This window comes from Falco punctatus, assembly GCF_963210335.1.
Source record: "Falco punctatus genome assembly, contig: scaffold_76, whole genome shotgun sequence".
Classification (NCBI taxonomy): domain Eukaryota; kingdom Metazoa; phylum Chordata; class Aves; order Falconiformes; family Falconidae; genus Falco; species Falco punctatus.
Genome location: NW_027660277.1, coordinates 359,709 through 381,540, shown reverse-complemented (window position 1 = coordinate 381,540; position 21,832 = coordinate 359,709). Strand labels below are relative to the sequence as shown.

At 54.6% G+C, this 21,832-nt stretch overlaps 1 protein-coding gene across 1 annotated transcript in view; it reads right to left on the bottom strand.

Annotated features, from left to right (window-relative positions):
* Positions 1 to 2,053: 2,053 nt before the first annotated feature.
* The window catches only part of LOC308057288 (hydrocephalus-inducing protein homolog), a 100,774-nt gene continuing 80,995 nt past the window's right edge, over positions 2,054 to 21,832 (bottom strand). The window contains exons 27-52 of the mRNA XM_080411431.1: positions 21,332 to 21,832; positions 20,826 to 21,009; positions 20,197 to 20,338; positions 19,165 to 19,331; positions 17,771 to 18,558; positions 17,147 to 17,320; positions 16,619 to 16,821; positions 16,258 to 16,440; positions 15,894 to 16,013; positions 14,432 to 14,549; positions 14,120 to 14,292; positions 13,408 to 13,606; positions 12,448 to 12,547; positions 11,471 to 11,570; positions 10,806 to 10,974; positions 10,288 to 10,526; positions 9,797 to 9,965; positions 9,003 to 9,441; positions 8,410 to 8,645; positions 7,646 to 7,797; positions 6,493 to 6,685; positions 5,843 to 5,951; positions 4,994 to 5,257; positions 4,267 to 4,409; positions 3,705 to 3,926; positions 2,054 to 2,524 (exon numbers count right to left, since the gene is read on the bottom strand). Coding sequence (XP_080267557.1) covers positions 2,360 to 2,524; positions 3,705 to 3,926; positions 4,267 to 4,409; positions 4,994 to 5,257; positions 5,843 to 5,951; positions 6,493 to 6,685; positions 7,646 to 7,797; positions 8,410 to 8,645; positions 9,003 to 9,441; positions 9,797 to 9,965; positions 10,288 to 10,526; positions 10,806 to 10,974; positions 11,471 to 11,570; positions 12,448 to 12,547; positions 13,408 to 13,606; positions 14,120 to 14,292; positions 14,432 to 14,549; positions 15,894 to 16,013; positions 16,258 to 16,440; positions 16,619 to 16,821; positions 17,147 to 17,320; positions 17,771 to 18,558; positions 19,165 to 19,331; positions 20,197 to 20,338; positions 20,826 to 21,009; positions 21,332 to 21,832 — 5,652 coding nt within the window. The 3' untranslated portion in view covers positions 2,054 to 2,359. The remainder of the gene's footprint in view (positions 2,525 to 3,704; positions 3,927 to 4,266; positions 4,410 to 4,993; positions 5,258 to 5,842; positions 5,952 to 6,492; positions 6,686 to 7,645; positions 7,798 to 8,409; positions 8,646 to 9,002; positions 9,442 to 9,796; positions 9,966 to 10,287; positions 10,527 to 10,805; positions 10,975 to 11,470; positions 11,571 to 12,447; positions 12,548 to 13,407; positions 13,607 to 14,119; positions 14,293 to 14,431; positions 14,550 to 15,893; positions 16,014 to 16,257; positions 16,441 to 16,618; positions 16,822 to 17,146; positions 17,321 to 17,770; positions 18,559 to 19,164; positions 19,332 to 20,196; positions 20,339 to 20,825; positions 21,010 to 21,331) is intronic.

The window sequence follows — 21,832 nt, the reverse complement described above, 5'->3', positions numbered from 1 at the left end:
CCTTGGTTCTGTAAAAATGGATTTTTGCATAAAATTTAACTACATGGGAAAGAATCAATCTAGGGCATGGGACGTTTCCCCTACTCATCCTGTTTTTAGAAATGCAAGTATCTGGTGTAATTACACTGCTAGCGACTTGTCTAAATCTAGCAATGCTCCGCTCTCACTACCTGCTGGAGTATTTTTTATTTGTGGTGATAGAGCATGGCCTGTCATTCCTTCTCATATAAAAGGAGGTCCGTGTAGCTTAGGGCGACTTTCCGTCCTGACTCCTAACACATCTATGATTTTACAACATTGCTACTCTCGAAGGACAAAGCGTGGCGTTCATGCATTTGCCTCCGATTGTGATGATAACATGCAATTTTGGTCCTTTGCCCAACGCTTTATTGCATCTCTTCTGTTGCCTGGAGCTGCTGCAGGAAAGGCTCTGGCAACATTAGATAAGCTTGGCTGTTGGCTTGCCAAACAAACTAATGCCACAAGCAGTGCCCTGTCTGGTCTTTTATTAGATGTTGATAGTGTTCGCCACGCAACATTACAAAATAGAGCTGCAATAGATTTTTTGCTTCTGGCACAAGGTCACGGTTGTGAAGAATTTGAAGGGATGTGTTGCATGAACCTTTCAGATCATTCGGAATCAATTCATGCTAGCATCCAAAGATTGAGGGATGGAGTTTCTCATCTTCAACAAAGTGATACTTGGGATTGGTTAGATAAACTGTTCAGTGGTTGGGGCATTTCAGGATGGTTAAGAAGTTTAGTGAAGATGATTATATATGCTTTAGTTGCTTTTTTGTTTGTTTTATTACTTATACCTTGTCTTTTACAATGCTTACAAAAATTAATAACTCATTTGATTTCAGGGGTTCTTTTTGTGCAACAGGAAGGGGGAGATGTAGGACAAGGCCTCAAGGACAAGAGTCCAAGTACTGATAGCCTGATGAATAGAGACTTGTTAGAACTTGTAGGGCACAAGCCCTGGGAACCAAGGAACAAGCCAACTGCAGACCCCTGAGCCGCTACAGCTGAGGAGGCAGCCAGGCGGACAGAGAAACAAGTAGCCAGATAAGGGAACGGATGGCGCCGATATGTAATCAAGAAAGCCGCGTAGAAAGAAACTCCCTAACTTTGGAATAGAAATTATTGCTATGTCAAGATAAACTAATAAGTTCCTATTGTTCTAACGGTGTGCCTTAAATATCAACCAATCGGTGTTTTTTACGCTTAAGATTTAACCAATCAGTGTGTAATATGTAGAAGGTAGAAACATATGTAATTGTAAGAAAATCACTAATAAATGGACAACTTGCTTGCATCAAGCTGTGTCCCGTCTCTTCATTCGCTGCAGCACCTTACCATCCAGACTGGGTGGAAGCAGCTCCCCAGTGTGGCTCAATGCCCTTTCGTCCTCCACAGCCGCCATCCGGTTGTATTCCAGGGCCACATTCCCCGTGTTGGACAGCATGGAACTGAAAAGCAAGAAGGAGGAGTGAAAAGACAATGACCAATAAATACAAAGCAAGTAGAAAAGTAACACTGTATGGTGAGCTTCTGGTACCCCTTCCTTGATGCTCAGGAGTATCTTTGTCCCCAGGCAACTCTGCCACGTCTAGACCACTGCCCTGGGCTACCCGGAGACAAAGTGTTTCAAAGTTTGGAGGTTAAAGAGGAAAGGGCAGGCATGGTGCCCAGGAGACTTAATCCAAGGGTCTTACTCTGGTCTTTACATCTCAGTTTGACATTATTTTGACTGCAAACCTGTCCTCGAGCAGATGAGGACAGGCAACATGCAATGGAAGCAAATCCATGGTTGTTGTCAGCAGAAAGGCATGGCAGAATTGAACCTTTCCTGGCACGCCTTGGCAGGACGGTGGCCACCATCTCCTGCTTGGCTTTACGTGCAGATACGCAGGCCCCAGCACCCTGCCAGGACTTGGACAGGATGAAACAATACATGATTTGTTTAAAGAGAAGAACAGCAGGTGAGACTGAACACAAAGCCCTAGAAGGGACTCGAGTCCACATATGAGGCATCTCCAGGCACCCAGGATGTGTGGAAGCTGAAACCTCAGAACCAGCAGGCAGCAGCACACACACCCCTGCCCCCACCCCCCGCCAGGCCTAATCACCCAGTTAGAAATTAGAAGAGGCTTATTAAGTGGCCAAACAATAAACATGTCAGTGTTTTATTTTTTGCCTTTATTGGCACTTTATTGCCTTTATTTTCACCAGACCACGAGCAGAAGGAGAAGCAGAGGCCACCAGAGAGCACGGCACAGCTCCGGCGAAGCAGGCACCAGGTCAGCCCTGGGCAAAGGCAGCTCCCACGCACGGGTCCCTGCCTGGCCTCTGGCTCTCACGGGAATGTCCTCGTCTGGAAGGGCAAGGTCTCCTTGCACTGAATCGTGTCCGTATCCAGCTTGAGCTCAGCGTAGTCGACAACAGCACTGAGGCAAAGCTCCACCTCACGGCTGCTCTCCTCCAGGACAGTGTGAGCTGGTTCTGGGTCTGTCTCGATCACCTCCAAACAGGAAAGGGAAGAATCACTGAGCAGAGCCTAGAAAGCCCGGCTGAGCAAGAGGAGGCTTTTGGCCTCCAAGATCAGCCTCGTACAGGGGCTAGAAAGGACCATTCCCATTTATTTCCCCGGGAAGGTGACAAAATTTAACCCTTCCATTACAGTGTTTGTTTCTACCGACTGAACACCATAATCACCACCATGACTGAGAATACACCCATGGGGACAATGACTGGGTCAATAGGTACCTGTCCCTGTGTTTCAACCCTGTAGAGTGTCAGACCTTTTTCATGGCCCGCTACAGATCCAGCAGGCCTCTAAATTAGGATTAAGTTCCCCTGTGGGAGTTCTGTGGATGGAGAACCCCAAGACTGAACAAAACCAGAAAGCACCTTTTCCCTCTTGTCTTAGCGGGAGGTGCTTTCCAGACACCATGTGTGGGGCAACAGCCACGCTGGTGAGGGCTGGGGACGGGCGTTTTGGAATGGGGACGAACTCACTAGGAAAGCCTCCGACTGCTGCTGCTGATGGGGAAGAAGAAGGGGTTTACAGGTCTTAAAAAGGCTCAGAAACTAGGGAGGAACACGTGCCAGGTACGTGTGTGTGGCACTTTCTGGAGCGATGCTTCTCCAGACTGCTGCACGACTGCCACGCAGCACCTGGGCTGCTCCACAATGAGATATCCCACACAACATGGGCACCACCACCAAAATCTCTGCTATCGGTGTAGGCAGAGCTGACAGCTCACCCACCGTGTGCCGGTGGGCTGGCCAGCGCACACACAAGAGCACTAGTGTGGCTCTCCACTCCAAAACAAGAGTCAGAGTGCAGCGCCTTAAACTCCTTGTTGGTGAAAAGGCACTGAAGTCGATGAAGAAATTTTAACACCACAAAACGTGATAAAATTGTAAAATGTGCCCTCCTGTTCAACACAGGTTGCAACACTTCAGCTTTTGGCAGAGACCGGTAGTTTGCATGTGGCTAAACATGTCTTGTCAAAAGACATTTTGTGTTGGTGTCACAGGTCACTGCATCTGCCTCTCCCCCAAAACGCACTGCGGGTGAACCTCACGGGTGGATTAAACGTCAGGAGGACGCAGGAGCTGCTCAGCCAGCAGAGATGGTGGCCTGCCAGGGGTTTTTTGTAGCAGCTCCGTTAGCTTTTCCTGTTTGCGTTTCTTACCTTCTTCTTCACAGGCCACGTGGCTCCTGGGCCCCTCATGGTGGTATCCACCCACTTGATGGTGCGCAGGCAGTCATCCAAGTCTTTAATCTGCTCCGGCGGCAGCGGGAAGGTGATCCTAGCCACCTTGCACTTCACAGGGTGCATTTTGAAGGTGACCGCGACATCCGATTTCAAGGTCACTGTGATGGCCTTAGCACAGCCAGCATGGAGGTGTCCCACCTAGGGAGAACCAGAGAGCCAAGACCTAACTGGAATCACTAGCAAGGGCAGGACTGACAGCAAAGAGATCGATCGATGTGGTGAGCAGCTGTGCCAGGAATCTGCCTCTTACCGTGTATTCATCTGGGGTTTGACAGAGGAAAATACAAAAGATGCCACCTCCCGTAACACTGAGCCTTTTCTGTGGGGTTGACAGCCCCGCGCCAGCTAACCAGGGATTGCAGCTCCTTTGTGGCACTGAAACAGGCTCTCACCGGTACGTGGTGACTCCCTGCCAGCTCCTGGGAACCCGCCGGGCAGGGCTGGAGCAATGGGAAAAGGCAGAGCCATCCAAACTCACCTTGGGGGAGAAGTGAAATGGGGTGTCTGCCAGCCACTCAAACCGCATCGCCTCCGTCCTGCTGCGGTTGGTGATGGTGAAGGTCACGCTGTAGGGTTTCCCGATGTGACAGTCCCCGAACGGGATGTGATTCACTCTGGCAGCTGCTAGGAAGGAGAGCAGGAGGTCTCAGTGTGCCTGAGGTCCATCCACCCTCCTCACATCCACAGAGACAGGCGTGGCCAACTCTTCCTTGCTCCAAGCCTTCCTCCCTGGGGAGACGCAGTTCCCCATCCTACCGCTCCCATGGAAGCGCCCTGCCACATCCCTAAACCCGTGGCTGTGGCTGTGCAGAGCCACGCAGCACAGCATGCACTGCCCCTCTGCACAGAGCCAGCACGCTCCCAGACCGCCAGGCCAGGGGGTGACAGCACAGGCTGCGTATATCGAGGGCACAAATCATTAGACACGGGCTTCATCTCCATAGCATACCATGGGCTGGCAGCCCTCCTTTTGGAGATACTCAGCTGAACGCGGGTATCTCTGACCCTTCCCTGCTAGCCTGCAAGCTTCTCCCTTGACAGACGGTCTTCTCTTCTGCTCTCAAGCTGCCTCTTAAGCCTCTGCAGGCTACAGAAGGCAGCAGGATCTGGCTGCTAAAGCTGGACCGCAGGTGCGCGGCACAGGGTGAGCAGAAACGTCTGTTTTCCTGTTCCTTGATCCACCTGGGCAGCCTTTCCTCTCTTACCCTCAATTACGTCTTCCTCTAGATTGCCCTCAGCATTCTCCTCCTCCTCACTGTCTGCCACCAGTCCGTGGATGTTATCTAGCGTGAAGTCATCCTCGTAGCCTTCGCCCACCAGCTGAATGTCGGTCTCCTCATACGGGTTGTTCACCACCGACAAGTGGATCCTGCCTTCCACACGCTGGGCCAGGGTGGGTTTGAAAAGCACGTCAAACTCTGCTAATTCCCCACGGAGCAGGACCAGGAGAGCGGTGTGAGGCTTCCTCTCTGCACAGCAATGAAATCAGCGACAAGTGATACAGCTGTACCGCTGAAATATTTCTGTGGGGCGTAAGGGGTTGAAACCCAGCTACCTCTAAGCACAGGTTCTCCCACCAATGGTGCCAGACCCTCCTCCTATGCTCACAAGGCTACGACAGCACCACGCGTATCACTGCTGAAGTGCCTTAAACACAGGTTAACACCCAGCGCTCACTCAAACTGCAGTCAGTCAGCTCCTGCCACACGTAAAGCTGAGCCAAAGAATGGGTTTGGCTTCTGTTGGCTGGCTGTGGGCTCAGGGGCTGCCTCCATTCAGGCTGCTACTCCCACACGCAGCAAAGACCTCAGATGGTCCGCTGAAGTGGTGACAGCCCCCCGCAACTCAACCCACCATGTCCAGAGGAACAGAAAAAACTTCCAACCACTTTCTAGGAGGAAGCCGTGCGCAGAGTCCACATGAAAAGCTGGGGGTACGGAGAGCCCCAGCGAAGAAACAACATCTAACATTTGGCGGCTGCTTGGCCAAGCCAAGAGCAGGGCACACATTTCTCCCCTGTGTGGATGACCGCGCTTCACGCTTACTGGATTTACCTCCTGCAGGAGAGTCCTCCTTCACGCCCCCAGCTTGGTAGACGCATTGTGTGGTGGGCCTGGCTTTCAAGAAGAAAACTCCCGCTTCATCCAACAGGTCTATCGTCAACTGAGAAAAAGGAACACAGAGCACAACCACACTGCTGTGGGTACAGGGTGACACGTGGGTTGGCACCGTACTGGTGCTGGTCCAGCACGGGGCATCCAGCATGCTTCCCCGCTTCAAACACAGCTCTTAGCTAAACTTACAAAGTTCAAGTAAAACTAGACAGAAAAAAGAAGCGTTCAGAGGCGCTGGGATACAAAAGTAATGAACAGAATTTTTCATTAAAGTGTAGTAAAATGGGATCAAATACAATCTAATGCAACTAGGACATCACACGTGCCCACCCGAGAATCAAAGCGTGAGAAGAGAGATGGGGGGAAAACACCCCACCAACTTTCTTGCGCTGTATTTAACTGAAAAGGATAGGCTAGTCAGAAAAATCGCATTTCCAAGAGGAACTCTCTTCCTGGAAATTACAAGTCAGTCATTTGCTTAAAAAGAATTTCTGAGAGCTGTTTCCAGGTCTGCCATGCTTCCTGGGACCTTTTCTCCACGAGACAAGCACTTGTTCCCAGACCAGAGCGTTCCCTGAGCAGGTCCTCACCTGGACAGGTAGGGTGCCACCATTATGAAGGACCAGAGGGAGCTTTTGTGAATCACCCAGCAACAGCTTCTTAAAGACCAGCAGAGGGTTCCCTCTCTTACTGTGAAGTACCGGGCGCAGGACTGTCACCCGAGGCACAGTCCCATCTCCACTGACACGGAAGGTCAGGCTTTGCGCTTTAATTGCTGCAGGGCTGCAGGAAAGGCAGAGGAGAGATCGTGACGGCCGGCACTAACCAATTTCCCACCTGGCAAGCAACAAAGAGGGGCCACCCACTGCATTTTCCCTGGCTGGTGCTCCTGTACCCCACGACACAGGTCTCCTCCACCCCCCTCCTCCCAATCCAATCAGGGCCATTCACAAGAGCTCTGAAGAGCCAGAGCCTTCCAGAGTAGCAGTTAAAGAACATGTCACTGAATCGAATCATGCAGCACAGCAGGTAAATAATGAGGCGAGAGGTGAGACATGGCAAATTCACTGGCTGCGATGATATGAGACACATGCAAAAAGCACGAGCGCAGCATGGAAATAGTATAAAAGCAAGAAGGGAAAAATAAATGGCACCATCAGTAATGATTATTTCCAAGGACGCTAAAAAAGGAATTGCGTACTAGAGCAGAAAGCTGACTTGTCCTGACTCAGCCACTAAACGGCTGGGGAAGAGCCGGTCAGAGCCCTGGTACACACGTCCCAGGACAGGGGAACTCGGCTCCTCTTTTAGAAGGGCTCCAGTCGCTCCTTTGACAGAGAATAGCTTAACATACCCCAGGTAATCACATACAATCATCTCATTTTAACAGAAACAAGGAGGAAATAATGCACGCTGGCTGGCTGGCACAGAAACGGCTTCATCTAAACCTTTGTCCTTGGAAAGCCCCAGCTCAGCTGTTGCACATCTCCATTTCTTGCTGATTCACTAACTCCCAGCTGGCTACCAAATGCTGCACTGTCTTCACAGTCACTCGCAGAGGCTAAGCTATAACCCCTTCTCTTTCTACTCTGTCTAGTAGTTACCGCCTCCTCTATTCTCTAATGCTAAGCACTCTGCCTAAGGCTACCGAGAGCATCAGGGTTAACAAGAGGTCGGGGTCCTCCCAGAGGAGGGGCAGCCATCAGGCAGGTCCCCCCGCCCAGATTTCACAGGGGGAGTTACCTCGCCAGGACATCGAGGGAAGCCTCAAAAGTGCACTGGTAGCTCTGCATCATCTGTGGAGTGAAGGTCACCGTAGCAAAGGCGTGGGAGCAGCTGGGCACGCACATCCGAACGGGATCCACCTTGAAAATGTCACTGATGGGGCTGTGAAACTTGGGGGAACCCACAGAGCCGTGTTAGGAGGAAACATCCTTCAGTGTTTCGTACGCAGTCTTATTCTTATATGCGTCACCGGGAACAGCCCCAGACAGCGTGTCTCCCTTCCTGCTTGCCCTGGGCAGGCTCCTTCCATCGCAGGGGTGACTCCAAAGCGGTGCTGACCTTGCACAGGGAGCCCAGGAGCGCAAAAGCTGGCTTTGAGCACTGGGCAGCCACCCCAGCACACAAGGGAGGGGGGCACTGCACGGAAACCCCGCAACTAACCTCAAACTGGCCTTTAAAGAGAAGGAAAAGGCCAGGGAGCCTGAGGGAATGGTCTGCTTTGAGCCCAGGCACGTCAGGCCAGTAAAGGCCCCCTCTGAGCGGGCTTCCAAGAGATGTGCAGAAGGGTTTGGGTCTCCCACCAAAGACCCAGCCAGAGCGGTGAGCCAAAGCCTTGCTCGAGACGTGCCAAATTCAGAACTGCCACCCTGGCACTGCTGCTCCCCCCTGTAGCCTGACCTGCACGGAGCTGGACTAGGGCGGGCAAGAGGAAGCAACGAGTCTGGAGAACAAGGCAGCGCAGCCTGTAAAGAGCAACGGTCACCTTGGCCTCTTGTTCTTACCTCACCGGCGATGGGTTTGATGGAAAGGACCACATTGCAGGGGACTTTGTTGACATTGTGGATCTCGAAGCGAGCTGTGGCCCGGTGCCCAACCCGAACGTCGGTGAAGATAAACTTGTTCTCATCTCTGACATACACACCCTTGTCTCGCACCGTCTGCGGGGTCTGGCAGAGGTTGACGTTGCTGCAGATTCGATGCTCCTCAAAGATGGACTCGATGTCATCAACCACAAATGCTGCGGAGCAGAGCAGAGGGAGGGCTGAATGCTGAATTCCTGATGAATTTTTCGGGACCCTGCTGGCCTCTCGGAAGGCTTGATAAACCCTTTCTGCCCAGGTCACTGCAAAACCCAGCCTTGGGCGGGGAGTCGGCTGCGAGGATGGAGCTCAGTCCCAGTCAAGGAGTATTGCTTTCCTTTTATCCTTCCATGCATCCCTCCCAGCCTCTCCCCGCTGGCTGACTTGAAAAGAACTGGAACCTCTGAGGATTTTAGGGTTTAGCTTCAAGGTCAGGGCGCCTCTCTAACCAAGCAATAAGTTCAGGTGCTGACCAGCAGCAGGTCTGGCTGTGGGAACCTGTGGACGGGGCGTACCTGGGAGGCAGGACTCAGCCAGCAGGGTATAGGGGATGCCGAGGGGATTGTCCTGGGGGTCTCTGTCGCTGATATCGATGCGCAGGTGCTCCTCGCACGTCCCCAGTGATTCCGCAGAGCAATCCACCGTGATCATCTGCTGGCCCCCAGGAGGGATGGAACCAAAGCCAGGGTACACCGTGAACATGCCTAGAGTGATGCGAGCCTGCAGAAAGAGTCCCAGGAGAGGCTGACGTCCAGCAGCCCAGCCTTGAGCATCCCCAGCAAGGAGTACGCCGCTCCTCAACCTCCAGCCAGGCCGAGCCCCCAGTCCCAGGGCAGGGAGGGATGACTCCACGGCCCAGAGGCAGCCCCAGGACGAGAGGGACAAGCCAGGAGGAGCTGCAGGCCTATCCTGGCTGGCACAGAGGACGGAGTTTGGGTGTAAAAGGTGAAGGTGCTAGCTGGGATCCTCCAGCCTCAGGGGTAAAACAGGAGAGCAGAAATAACTGTGAGAAGTGACGGGAGGGAAGGGAGGGGACTGGGAAGACGAAAACACAAGGTCATCTGGTATCTATGGAGTGGGACTTCAAACAGGAACGTGCCCACATCTGTGGTATTCACAGTCCTATTTTGGCTAGCAGCCACCAAAACACGGGACCTGCTCCTCTCTCTTGACCCCACAACTCCAAGTCTGAGCCAGAGCACGGGACTGTCAGTGCAACTGAGCAGCTCCTGCCTCTGCTTGTGGCTGGGAGATGACGGACCTCCATCGTGCAGACCATGTCCCACCCCACGGTGATGAGCCCCCATCAGCGTCCTCCCCCAGCACCCGCAGCAGTGTGTCTTGGGGAGCGGGAGCCACCCACCTGCATGGAGGGGCTGGCAACCTTCTGCAGCGAGCGCTTGCTTTTCTTGGCTGAGCAAGTCCTTTGGTGTAAGTTCTCACTCTTGCCAGAGTGGGCAGATTTCATTTGACATCCACTAAGAGCAGAAAGCAGAAACACCCATCATGCTGAGCCCCCACCCTGCCTTCCTCTGAAGCCAAAGCTGACCTTCCCCTCCCCACAGAGGAAAGCCTCCCTGCCCCTCGCAGCCCCGGCGGCACCTCCTGCAGCTTACAGACAGCTCAGCTGTATCACCAGCTTTGCCCGACACACGGGGACACTGAGGCACTTCTCCACTCCCTGTTCACAAGCAGGTGACGTGAACTGGACAATAACCCAGGTGTCTGGGCTGCCTGTCACACACCAGCCACGCTGTCGTGCCTCCTCAGGCAGGACAGGTGATGCAGGTCTTCTCTCACCTTTTCTCTTGCAATCGGGATGCGTCCTGGTCTGCTCGGTAGATGAGGAATTTAAAGTCAAGGCTGCCTTTGTTCTCCAGCATGAAGGTGCAGGTTTTCCTGCTGCCCTTCACCATGGCACCGAAGTTGATGAGCGAGGCGGGGTGAATGCTGTACTTGCTGAACACAGCTTTCGCCGACACCCTCACTGGGATGATGGCGACGGTCTCGCCTCCTCCGCAGATGCTGGGCTCCATCACCTGCAGCCAGAGGAGGGCTTGGTAAAACCAGCAAAGAGGCCAGCCTCTGACTCTGTTCCCTGATCCCATCCCAGGTCCCCATCAGCTCATCCTCCCTGTTTCAACGCCTCCTCCGGAGCCAGACTTTCAGCTCCGCTTAGGAAGCATCACAAATGTTTTCTGAGACATTGCTGTCACCTACGAGAATTACCCAGCTAAAGCCCTCCTTCCAGAAGGCACCTGTCCTGCTCACGCTCCCAAGACGTGCTGTGCCACCGCTGCCTGGCTGGGGCAGCTCACCTGGTAGTGCAGGATGGGTTTGTCCTCGATATTCACTTCCGTCTTGGGGTGGAAGAACACCTGGACCTGCACAGGGCGCCCGGAGGCAGCCAGCAGGCCCTTCTGCGGCTGGATAGTGAAGTGGCTTGCCAGGTCTGGTATGGTGGTGCCTGCAGCTTTCAGCTGGAAACTGGGGAGAAAGGGAAGGAACAAAGACCTCTGCAGTTAAAAGTACAAGTGCCACCAGCACAGCCAGGGCTTGACATAAGACCATAAAAAAATTAAAAGGGAAAGAGTCCAGCTCTGCTTGGGGAATCTCAGATCTTGAGAGAGTGCAGACCATCATGAGTGTTGCAAACTAACCTCGACAGCCAATTTTCTCATCCCCTCCTTTAAAGAGTCATAAAGAGAAAGGAGCTGCCCCTCAGAGGAAGGCAATGGATCTCAGCAGTGAGTGGCTTCAATTTCAGGGCCTCTCCTTCTGGTTCCTGCTCAGCTGTGAAGGACTTCTGGTGTGGGGCTGCATTCTCCCTTAAAGTCTTTGAGATTAGGGAGCCCGGGCTTTTTATTTAACCAGACCACGAGGCAGCCAGCACGGGAAGCGGTTCTAGCCATGGGCAGGAGGAGAAGGCAGGCCTGGGCAGATGGTGGCACCACGCGTTCACAGACCAGGCAGCTGGACCCACCTGTACGCAATCTCGTACTTCCCCTTGTTCCTCAGAGTCAGCACTTGCTTCGCATCATCCAGGACTTTCAGGACTCCAAAATCCACGGTGCCACCTGCACCTGCAGAAAACCCGCAGAGCCAGGCAAGAAACGGGGAGTATTAGTGAGCTGCTACAGACCACACCAAGTGACAAGACAGATATTTCAACACTTCCAGGCCAATTTCAATTGGCCTCTCAATACTGAAATGGGGCTTATAAGAAAGGTGGGGACAGGTGTTTCCTGGGGGGCTGTAGTGACAGGACAGGGGGCAATGGCTTTGAACTGGAGGAGGGGAGATTTACATGAGCTGTTGGGAAGAAATTCTTCACTGTGAGGGTGGCGAGGCACTGGCAGAGGCTGCCCGGAGCAGCTGTGGCTGCCCCACTCAAGGCCAGGTTGGACGGGGCTTGGGGCAACCTGGACTAGTGGAAGGTGTTCCTGCCCATGGCAGGGGGGTTGGGACAAGACAATCTTTGAGGTCCTTTCCAACCCAAACTGTTCTATGACACTGGGAGTTCTCAGGCAGCCCAAAACCCTTCTCAGGAAGTTTCCGTTCTTGGAAATTTTCTTTAGCTACTTTGCTGCCCTTGCTCTTCTTACTCGGAGAATATCTGCAGGGTTTAGCAGGTGAGGAGCTGGGTTTCTGTCTTCTTGCTTCCAAGCACTGATCCAACAACTTTATGTGCCCTGCTGAGCCCTCAGGAGCTGCCAATTGCTCGCTCACATCGCTGTGGTTTCTAAGCCCCCAGACCAACCTGCACACTGCAAAGCTCAGGGGCGAGAGACTCGAGGCTGGCTGTGCCCTGACAGCCCTTCACTCCACTCAACTTGCAGGATACGCGCTTTATGTGACCGGGCCACGCTTGCATGCTACCCCATCCCAAGCGCTTTGGTTGCTCACCTGCCAAGGCAAGGCAACGCACCCAGACTGCTTTGTTTTGGGGCATCCACTGACCTTTAGGAATGTTGATGATTGGAGCAACATCATAGCCCTCTGCAGAAATGAGGATATTTTCGGTCTGGACAATCCCCAGGATGTTTTCTGCATCTGAAACCTGAGGCAGCGAGAAACGAACAGTGCTTAGACCGTTCTCTTAAATTCTTTTGGTAGACAACATACGAGTCCTTGTCTCTGCTGGCTGCTTCCACCATGGCCTCCCCTGCTTGACAAGCACTTGTGGATTCCCAAACTCTCCCAACCTGCTCATCTCACGGGCTGACCCAGCGAGATGCTGCTGCAGTAAGAAGCCCTACCAGCCCAGCTCGGCACTCCTTCAGCAGGCAGTGCTGCCGCGGAAGCACCCGGGGAGACACAGCGATGGAAAAACAATCTCAAGAATTGTGAGGTGTCCCAGAGCAGGTGGCATTGACCGTCAACCCTCTCCCCTTCAATCACCCAGCATCCTCACTGAAGTGCAGCCCCCAAACACGGGGAACAAAAGCCCAGGGTGACAGCTTGTTGCTCTCCGTTAAGAGCCCCGGACAGGCTCCAGCATGGGCGCAGGGAGCACGCCGAGGTCTGGACAACCAAACAACAGCATTCAACCACACACAGCGGCAAGGTGGCTGTAACGCGGGCTCAGGACACAGCGCCTGGTTGTCTGGGCTGACGCAGATGCTCAGGGATGCACCATGTGCTCTGGTGAACCCAGGCTGAGGCAGCAGAAGTTGGGGTCACAGCAGCCTTGTGTCCCTCAGGTGCAGCTCTTCCTGGCCCGGCAGCACACATGCCCCCTGAAGCTCAGCTATAAGAGCAAGTTCCTTGCCGCTAAGGGCCTGCCCCCCCGGCGATGCGGGTAGAAAGGAACCTCGGGAAGGCTCATCCTTTGTCCCCCTCTTTGCAGGGAACCCTTCAAGCACAGCCTCCACCCCAAAGATCTCGTTGCCCTGCCAGGGAGGGCACAGTCCCCCTCACCTCCAGTCGGATCTTCTTCTCAATGTTGAGAGCCTTTGTGGGCTTGAAATACAGATGCACGTCAAACTCCGTGCGCGGACCAACGATGCCCTCGCGTTGTGACACGGAGAAGTCCTCGCCCAGGTTTTCCAGCCCACAGAGCCGCCAGGCCACAGGCAGCAGGGTGCTGTTTCGCAGGACCAGGGTCTTGCTGTCCTCCCTGCAGAGGCAGAAAGACACCCTGCACCAGCTGCTCGATGGTCAGGATAGGCCTTGCAACTGAATGCATCTTGGAGCAGCCCTATGCATTAGTTTATATATATATCTTTATCTATACACATCCAGTATTTACAGTATCCATAACATTAGTTAAGTGTTTTCTCTGTGTCACAAGTCTCAGAGGTGAGGTCCTGGGGAAGGGCTGGGTGCTAACGGTGTATCCAACAGAAGGGACATAAGGAGGAGCAACTGCACTGCTCTCCGAACCAGCAGACGAGATACAAATGAATCAAGATGCCCATTGCACCACGTTGCTGGGGGGCTACAGAGCTTGCGGCTGTCCTGAGAGAACCAAGCCAGCAAGGAACGGTGAGCAAGAGACCGGGAACTGCTGGCAGAAAGAGGGACGCCAGCCCAACATCCAGCCTGAAGGGCCATGCAGCCAGCCAGAGAGGCTGAAGGGGAGCTCACCGACAGCACCCGTCCCCAGCAGAGGGGCCGCGGGATGACTGACCTGTGCAGAAGCAGCCTGTTGAAATGCACGCGCTTGGGGCTGACCCTCAGCTCCACCTTCACCCCCTGGCAGCACAGGGGGAAGACCACCGGCTCTGGGTTCTCCTTAATGCGGCAGACGAGCTTGTCTTCCACCAGACCAGCTGAAGTGGGGTACGCCCAAATGCTCAGCTTCTAGCCCCGTCCCCGAAACAAGAAATACAGAAGAGCACTCAGTGAGCAGGAGGAATGGCTCCTGGGCACTTACACCAGTGCCTGCCCTACCTGCTGTCCCCTACCTGTTCGGTTTCAGCCTCATGCTGGGAGGTTCTACAAGGAACGTGTCCGCCTTGAGAGCGCGCTCAAAGGAGAAATGAGCCTCTACTTCCAAGGGGGTGACGTTGAGGATGGTTATCATCTCACAGTTGCTGGGATAGTCCAGTGCCTTGTACCTGTCCGCAAAAGGGGAGAAGGCTGCAGAGGAGACCGTCGCCTTCATCCCACACCAAGGAAAGCGCCATGTCCTGGCAGCGGGAGGCTGCACTGCAAGACCATGTTCCAACAAGCAGGCCAAGAAAAAGGATCATTTTCAGGGGCACACTGGATGCTATGTGTCTCCATCCTTGCGTTACTTTGATGTCCACCCCTGTACTTGGTGCCTCCAGCCCAGACACGTGATGATGCACAGGCCACTTAAAGAGCATTTTACAAATTAGAAATTCAAAGATGCCTGGAAAAACAGAGGTACTGCAGGCACGTGGGTTCTCCCCCTTTCTTTGTTGGGTTTCCTTCCCTGCAGGGTAGAAAGAAATGCTCTTGGAAAGAGCTTTTAAAAATAGTTTAGCTTTTGTCTTCCAAAACAGTCACGAGATTGCCTTGTATTTCATAGGTTAGCTCAAAGCCTGAGGGAAGGAAATAGAGAGGATTCATTCCCAAGAGGAATGCTGAATTTAAAAAAAACGTCCCTTCCCTCGGGTATGGAGCAGATTTGGGAGTTAAAGGGTTAAAAAGCACAAACAGAAACCCAAGGCCATGCAGCAGCCTGACTAAAGATCCTCTTTTGGTTTTTGAACTGTTTTGATTTCATTTGCTTGGGTTGTCAAAATACCACCAGCTCTCCAGAGCTCCCATGAAGAGGACAACTTAATTTCTACTATTGAAAAAAAAAGCTATGTTAAAAATAGAAATGCGCCAGCAGCTACAATGGCAACTTTTTCAGGCAGACTTTGTCCAGCATTGAGGACGGGGAAACAGAATTTCCATTTTCATTCCTCTGCAGATCCCCCACGCCCCCATATCCGCAGGTCGAATCATAAGGCCTTACTAATATTACAAACGGATGAATGTTTTACAAAACCATCAGCAGAGTAATTGCTTGTTCAGTCCACCTGTAGAGCTCAAAGCACTTTTAAAAAACACCATAAAGTTCATTTCGTAGGTGGCGAAGCTGAGATGTGGCGGGGGGACACAAGCTGCTCCAAGTGACCTTCAGGCTGGAAGCAGCACATGGCTCTGGCCACCAAGGCACCCACCAGGGAGGAAGATCAGCTCCGTCTCTCCCCTGCTCCTCCAGGACTCACTTGCCCATCATCTGCTCAAGTTCACACATCTGTGGCCCTTCAGCCCCCTGCATCTCCCAGGCAGGTCTCCACCTGGGCCTGCCCTGAATTGTGCCTCTGGGACGGCTCATCCCCAGACGTGTCCGTGACAGCACGAGGCCCTGGAGGTGCCATCCCAACGTCCCATGCTGTGCAGGCAGCACATCAGGATGCTCGCTCAGGGCGGGGAGCACGTACCAGTCTCTTGACTTCCCACACAGCAGCGGTCCAAAGTGGAAGACACCCGTCTCCGTGACATACTGCTTGAAGACAATGTCATCGTCTCCCTTGCTCTTCCTTTGGTGGGGAAACACCAGCCTGGGCAGAGAAAACAGGGAATGAAGAGCTGTGAGATGCTCCAAGTAGAAAACCTGGTCAGAAAGCCGTAACCCTTACTGGTGGCCGCGGTACCAGTACTCCCAGCTCCAGGCATGGGACAAGATGCTGGGCGGCTCAGGCAGCACGCTCTGCCCGAGCCAGAAGGTCACCGGGGTACAAGGGGCAGCCCTGGCTCTGAGCCCAGGGGGGAGCAGCGTGGGAGGCTCCCAGGGGCAAGCCTTACCGTGGGTCTTGGCTGATGGTGGGGTACAGGCAGGTGCCCCTGCAGGGCAGCTGGTACAGTCGCTTTGTCCCCAGGATCTCGAAACGCAGCGTCTGCTCAAACTGGCCCAGCACCGTGGAGCTGAAGTGGACCTTCAGTTCCACCTCGCCGCGGGCAGGCACTATCCACCGGCAGCTGCTCAGCCTGGCAGTTAAAGAGAGGGCTTCAGACACGGCTAATGAGCAAACAAGACGAGGAGGAGGGTTGTGGACTCGCCATCCCACGGAGGCACCAACAGAGGGGCCCTGAGGAGCTGGGGATGACAGACCTCACTTGACAGGGTGGCCGCGAAGCAGAAGGATCTCCTCAGCCCTCAGCTCACCTGACATGTCTCGGCGGGGATGGGACCGTGTCCTCGCCGCTTTGGTGCGCCCCAGGAGAAGATACGGGTCCTTCCCTGTCCAGCCCCTGGAGACATCTCCTGCCCTGACTGGAGCTCTGCTTCTCTCTCGCAGCCTCCCAGCTGCCCGCAGCTTTCTCCTCGCTCGACTGGCTCCTCACAGGGGCGACCTGCTCCTCTGCGGTCTGAGCCACAAGGGGAGGGAGAAAACAGAGAGGTGAGACCTGCCCCGAGACATCCCCCTCCGGGAAAGCAAGCTGTGGGTTTGTTAACAATTAGGGGAAGCACTAAATAAACAACCACATCTGCCCAGGGACTTGGTCTTCCTCATCAGGTTTAGTTTTGCCTACAACACTCTCCTTGCCCAGGACCTCAAGGCAAGGCGAGGGCTTGAGGGGTTTTTTTAAACCGTTATTCTCATCTTACAGACATCACAGTGATCCTTCCCCACCCACCCCCCTGCCCTGGCACCTTCACTTCAGGCACAACGGGGGCATCCACGAGACTTACGGCAGCATTCTTGTCTTCTTCTGCAGTGGCGCCTTCTGGCACAACAAAGACAAAGTGCTTGAGGGCTTCTCCTGCTGCAGGGGCCATCCGCTCTGCCGGGTAGTGGATCACGGAGTAGAAAGCAGTAGGGGGAATGGGAAGCCCGGAGGGACCCAGTCCAAGGCTATCCAGGACCTAAAGCGTAAGAGAAAACCCTGTTTGTACCCCTGTCACCTTCATCCTCACACTCACTCCTTAAAGGCACGGAGCTTTCGGCAATGTGGTGGGGCTTTATTTATATGGGGCACAGCGCTTCTTCATGCCCAGTGGAGTGGGCAGGCTCCAGAGCAGTGCCAGGACCTACAAGTGGGACCTCGAGAGAAACCTCTCCCTGGAGTGACTCAGCTGAAGGAAACCTGAGCTGCCCTGCCCTGGGACCATTTGCAATGATTTCCAGGCTGGGAAATTCTCTCAACAGACGGGATGCTTGTACAGAGAGCACTCCTGCTTCCCACCCACCTGAGGGATGGTGAGAACCTCCCCAGCCATGGGGCTGCTGCGGAGCCGTTGTGGAACATCATCGGTGGCCTGGACCGGGGCCCAGGAGCACGGTAGGCTCAGCCTCCGAGCCTCACAGGGCTCTACCTGCTCTGCCGCTGGCAGCTCGCTGCTCTCCAGGATCTTCCTAGTCATATCTTCTGAGCCCAGCACCTGGATGTCCAAGCAGGGCACCCCGACACCCTGGCCTCTGGCTGACCCTTTTGCACCTTCCCCTTCCAGCTGAGGTATTCTGGCATCCTCAAGAGCCTTCAGTTTTGCCAGATGCTCTTTCTCCAGCCTCTCCTGATGCTCCTTCTCTCTGTCCCTCCAGCTCCTGGGGCTGGATGCGTGCTGGGGCTGCTCTTCTGCTGGGCGCCGTGCATCCTCGTGGTTCAGGGGGAATAGCAGGATACCCTGAACCCTGTCCCAGGATGCCAAAATACGCGCAACATCCTTCTGCGACGTCTCGTAGATATTAAACCTCAGGGCCAAGTTCTCGCTGTCACTCTGGGCCTCATTTTTTGTTTCCCCCTCTTCCAGGTCTGTGGGGTGTGCAGCCGCTGCCAGGTGGGCATCCATCAGGGTGACCTTGCTCTGCTTTTGCTCATCTTCCTTTGTGCAGCGTGCAACAGAGCCCAGGCGCTTCCTTACAGATCGTGTCTTGACCACCCCCTTGGTGACCTCCGACCTCTGGCTGTTGGATGTGTTGGTGTTGCTGGTGGGACTGTTCATGCCCTGGGCAGGAAGAGCAAAAAAAGCAGGGAGCATTTCAAAGCACTGACTCAGGTGCTGTAGGGCAGCAATGATCTTTACAATAGCACCCCAAACCTCGCTCGAGACCTGTGCTAGGCACCCTACAAATCCCAGTTCAGAACATAGCTGGTACCCAGTTTAGCTCAACAAACCAAACTCTTCAGTGTCAGACTGATGAGCGGTCCTGCAAACCAGCTGAGGAACAGAACAGGTTCCCAAACCAAGCAGAGAACTTAAGACACCTCCTTACTCCCGTGCAGTCCTCTGGGTTCATTTCTGGTGCGCTGAGCATCCCTGTGGCTGGCTGATTCTTTGCAAAGTCTGCCTGCTTCTTTGCAAAGTCTGCCTGCTAATGAATACCTAAGGCCTGGGGGCATCTCCTGCCAGACATGTAGGAAAAGACCCCACATCCCAGACAGATCATGGCTCACAGGTGTAAGTCACAGGCAGAGTGGGAAGAAACGCTGGACTAAAACTACCTAGGGCTTCAGTAGTCAATATGTGGAGTTACATGAAGCCAGGACTCAAAGGCAGCATGATCTTAGTAGAGCAGCTCTAGCAGCAAACCCATGGGAAGACACCCCGGTGCAGCAGCAGCACGATCAGACCCCGGTGGTTGTTTCCCAGCGCAGCCCCACATGTTGCTCCTGCCAGGTGCTCGTCCCCAGCACTGCGTGGGGCTCCCTGAGGCACGGCGCAGCTCCGTAGGAAGGTCCCCAGGGCTTTCAGTCATCTCTGTAAACAACCACGCACCTGCTTGACACCAGGCCGGCTTTCCCTCCTCAAAGCATTCTCTTGGTCTTTTCCAGTCTTTCTCTTCCCCTGCTCAGAATTCTTCAGCTCTTCCTCCTTCAAGCGTTCCAGCTCCTGCCGACGCTTTTCCTCAAGCTCTCGAGCTAGCTGCTCCATCTCCCTTCAGCAAGCCAAACAGAAAACACGCCCGAGAGTCACCACCAGAAGTCTGGGCTTGCCGCCATCCCAGCTGGTCCTGCACTTCATTCCCTGACCCTGAGGCCAGGCAGAACCGTTAGGCCATCTCTGTGGACCTCCCTCAGCCTGAGGAGGCTGGGAATATCCCAAGTGAGGAGAGGTGGGAGGGGACCTCCAGGGCCAGCCAAACCTCAGCCTTGCTTCATAAGGGCAGCCTGGGCTGAACGAAGTGCGGAAACACACGCTCGCTTTAAGCGGGTCCCCCTCCCAGTTTCGGACTTAGCCTGTGCATCCTCCTCAACCCCTGCGGCCTCCCCTCCTGGGCTGCTTTGCTGGATCAGAGCTTCTCCCAGGCTGACCTGCTGCTGCAGCTGAGGGTGAGCCCAAGAGCCACCGGCTTCTATGGCCGGTGTCGCTCAGGAAGGAAAAACCTGGGAGATCAGCAAGGACTTCCCCTACGGCAGGACTGGGATCTAAACCAAGCCAGCACGGCTGTGCCTCACACCAAGCCACACCACAACCCCTCTGGTGTGGGGAAGAAGGGGGGTGAAGATGAGAATCAACGTAATTAACTTAGAGACACTTCTAAGGAGCAGCGGCCAGGCAAGCCCAGAGCCCAGGTGCCGGCAGCCACCGTCTAAACCCGCGGGCTCCCTGCTCAGCTGGAGAGAAGATGTTCTCTCCCGGGAGGAAGGGCCTTCCTCTGCTGGGAACCTGGGGGTGGAACTGCCCGCCTGGAGCAGACCCTTTCAGGCCTTCGCTCCGTGACCCCTCTGAGCTCAACCGAGGTCTCCGGAGCAGGAAAACCCTGCAGGGGCACCCTCCTGGGGAGTTACAGGCGCACAGACCTCTGCCTCCTCTCGCGCTGGACTTGGCGTATCTGGTTATGAAGCTGAATTTTCTGCTCCGCAGTGAGGGCATCATACTCATCCTCGTCCATCTCCCAGAGACGTTCTCTCTCCCTGCGGGCAGCTTCTTCCTGCTCCCGTCCTTCAGCCAAGGCCAGAGGAGAAACCATTAGCAGAGCTTGCTGTTGGGGGTGAGCTGCCAGGATTCACAGCTGTGTCCCGAGCCAGCCGATCATCCTGCCAGGAGGTGCTGGGGAGCTCACAGCCCTGCTCCAAAATTCAGATCAGCCCCTGAACTATCAACAGTTCACGGCGAGTTCCCGCGCCTTGCCTGGCTCCTGCGCACCAGCGTGGCGGGCAGCTGCTGCTGCTGCTTCGGTCCTGAGCCACAACAGCTGGCACTTGTGCCCAGGCTTTCACGGTAGAGACCAAGGGAAGTCTTCACAGCCTCAGCTCTGCTCTGCTGCATTTTAAGCAACTGTGAGCTGAGCGCTGGCTACACCCAGGCAGAAGGTGGAAGGATTAATAAGACCACTTCTTACAAGCCCTGCTGGTAACCCAGATACACACAGATAAGGCTGAGTGCTTGACAGGGAAGATTTGAGAGGTGCGGAGATGAAAAGTCTCACCTTCCTGCTCTTTTGCAGCTGTCTCCCTGGCTTTAAAGGACACATAATCCTGGAACAGGTTCACGACATAGATGTGAGGCCGATTTCCAACAGCTTTGAGCAGGCAGAGGAGAGCAGATGCCATGTTGTGCGCAAAGAGGGTTTCCAGGCCATCAAACACCACGCCCTGGTAGCAGTCACTCAGCTGCGAATAAAGTTGAAAAGGAACAGCTTTTCTAGCCAGCTGTGGCACACACGGGGCTCTCAGCCAGTCAGTAAATGTCCACTGTCAGCAGATGTCAAAGGACACCAGCCATCGTTGTGTCCAGCGCATCGGCCCAGACAAGCTCTGATCTTTCCCCACGTTCTGCCACCTTGGGGCATCTGCAGCTTCCCCCAAGGATCCCTGCGTGCAGCTCGGGGCTCCTCCGAGAGCAGATACAGACCTCCTCTCCAAACTGCCTCGCTGCCTGTCTCTGCGGAGCAGGAACGCAGCATCTGCCCCCACCCCACCCCACCCCACGTACCTGGAGCCTTTCGGAGAGGATGGCCACCAGCAAGTCCTCGGGCAGCACGCAGCTCAGACAGCCCAGCCCTCCCTCTGTGCTGCCACCGATGCTCAGCCATCGCTGCGCAGGGACGCAGGGAAGGGGAGGGTGGAGATGAGAAATGGAGGAGCCCTGCAATGTTGAACGCCACAAGTAAACCAAACCACTTGGGTAACCCCTGAACAGTTCCAACTGCTGGGCTTGCAGCCAGGGTTTCCCACTAGCGGGAGGCTCGAACCAACCCTGCAGGCCAGCAGCTCCAGGGGACAACCCTGGAGGACACATCCCGTGGCTTGCAAGCCCCCGGCACAGCATCCCGCAGCTTTGCCCACTGCCTGCGGCCACATTAGCCAGGACTGCGCTTTGCCAACAAACTGTTGAGGCCCAGTCGAGATTTCTGCCAGAGCACAGGGGTTTGTTCCCACCCCAAGCATGCCCAGCTGGCGCTCTGCACCACACACCCACACACCAGCCCCCACT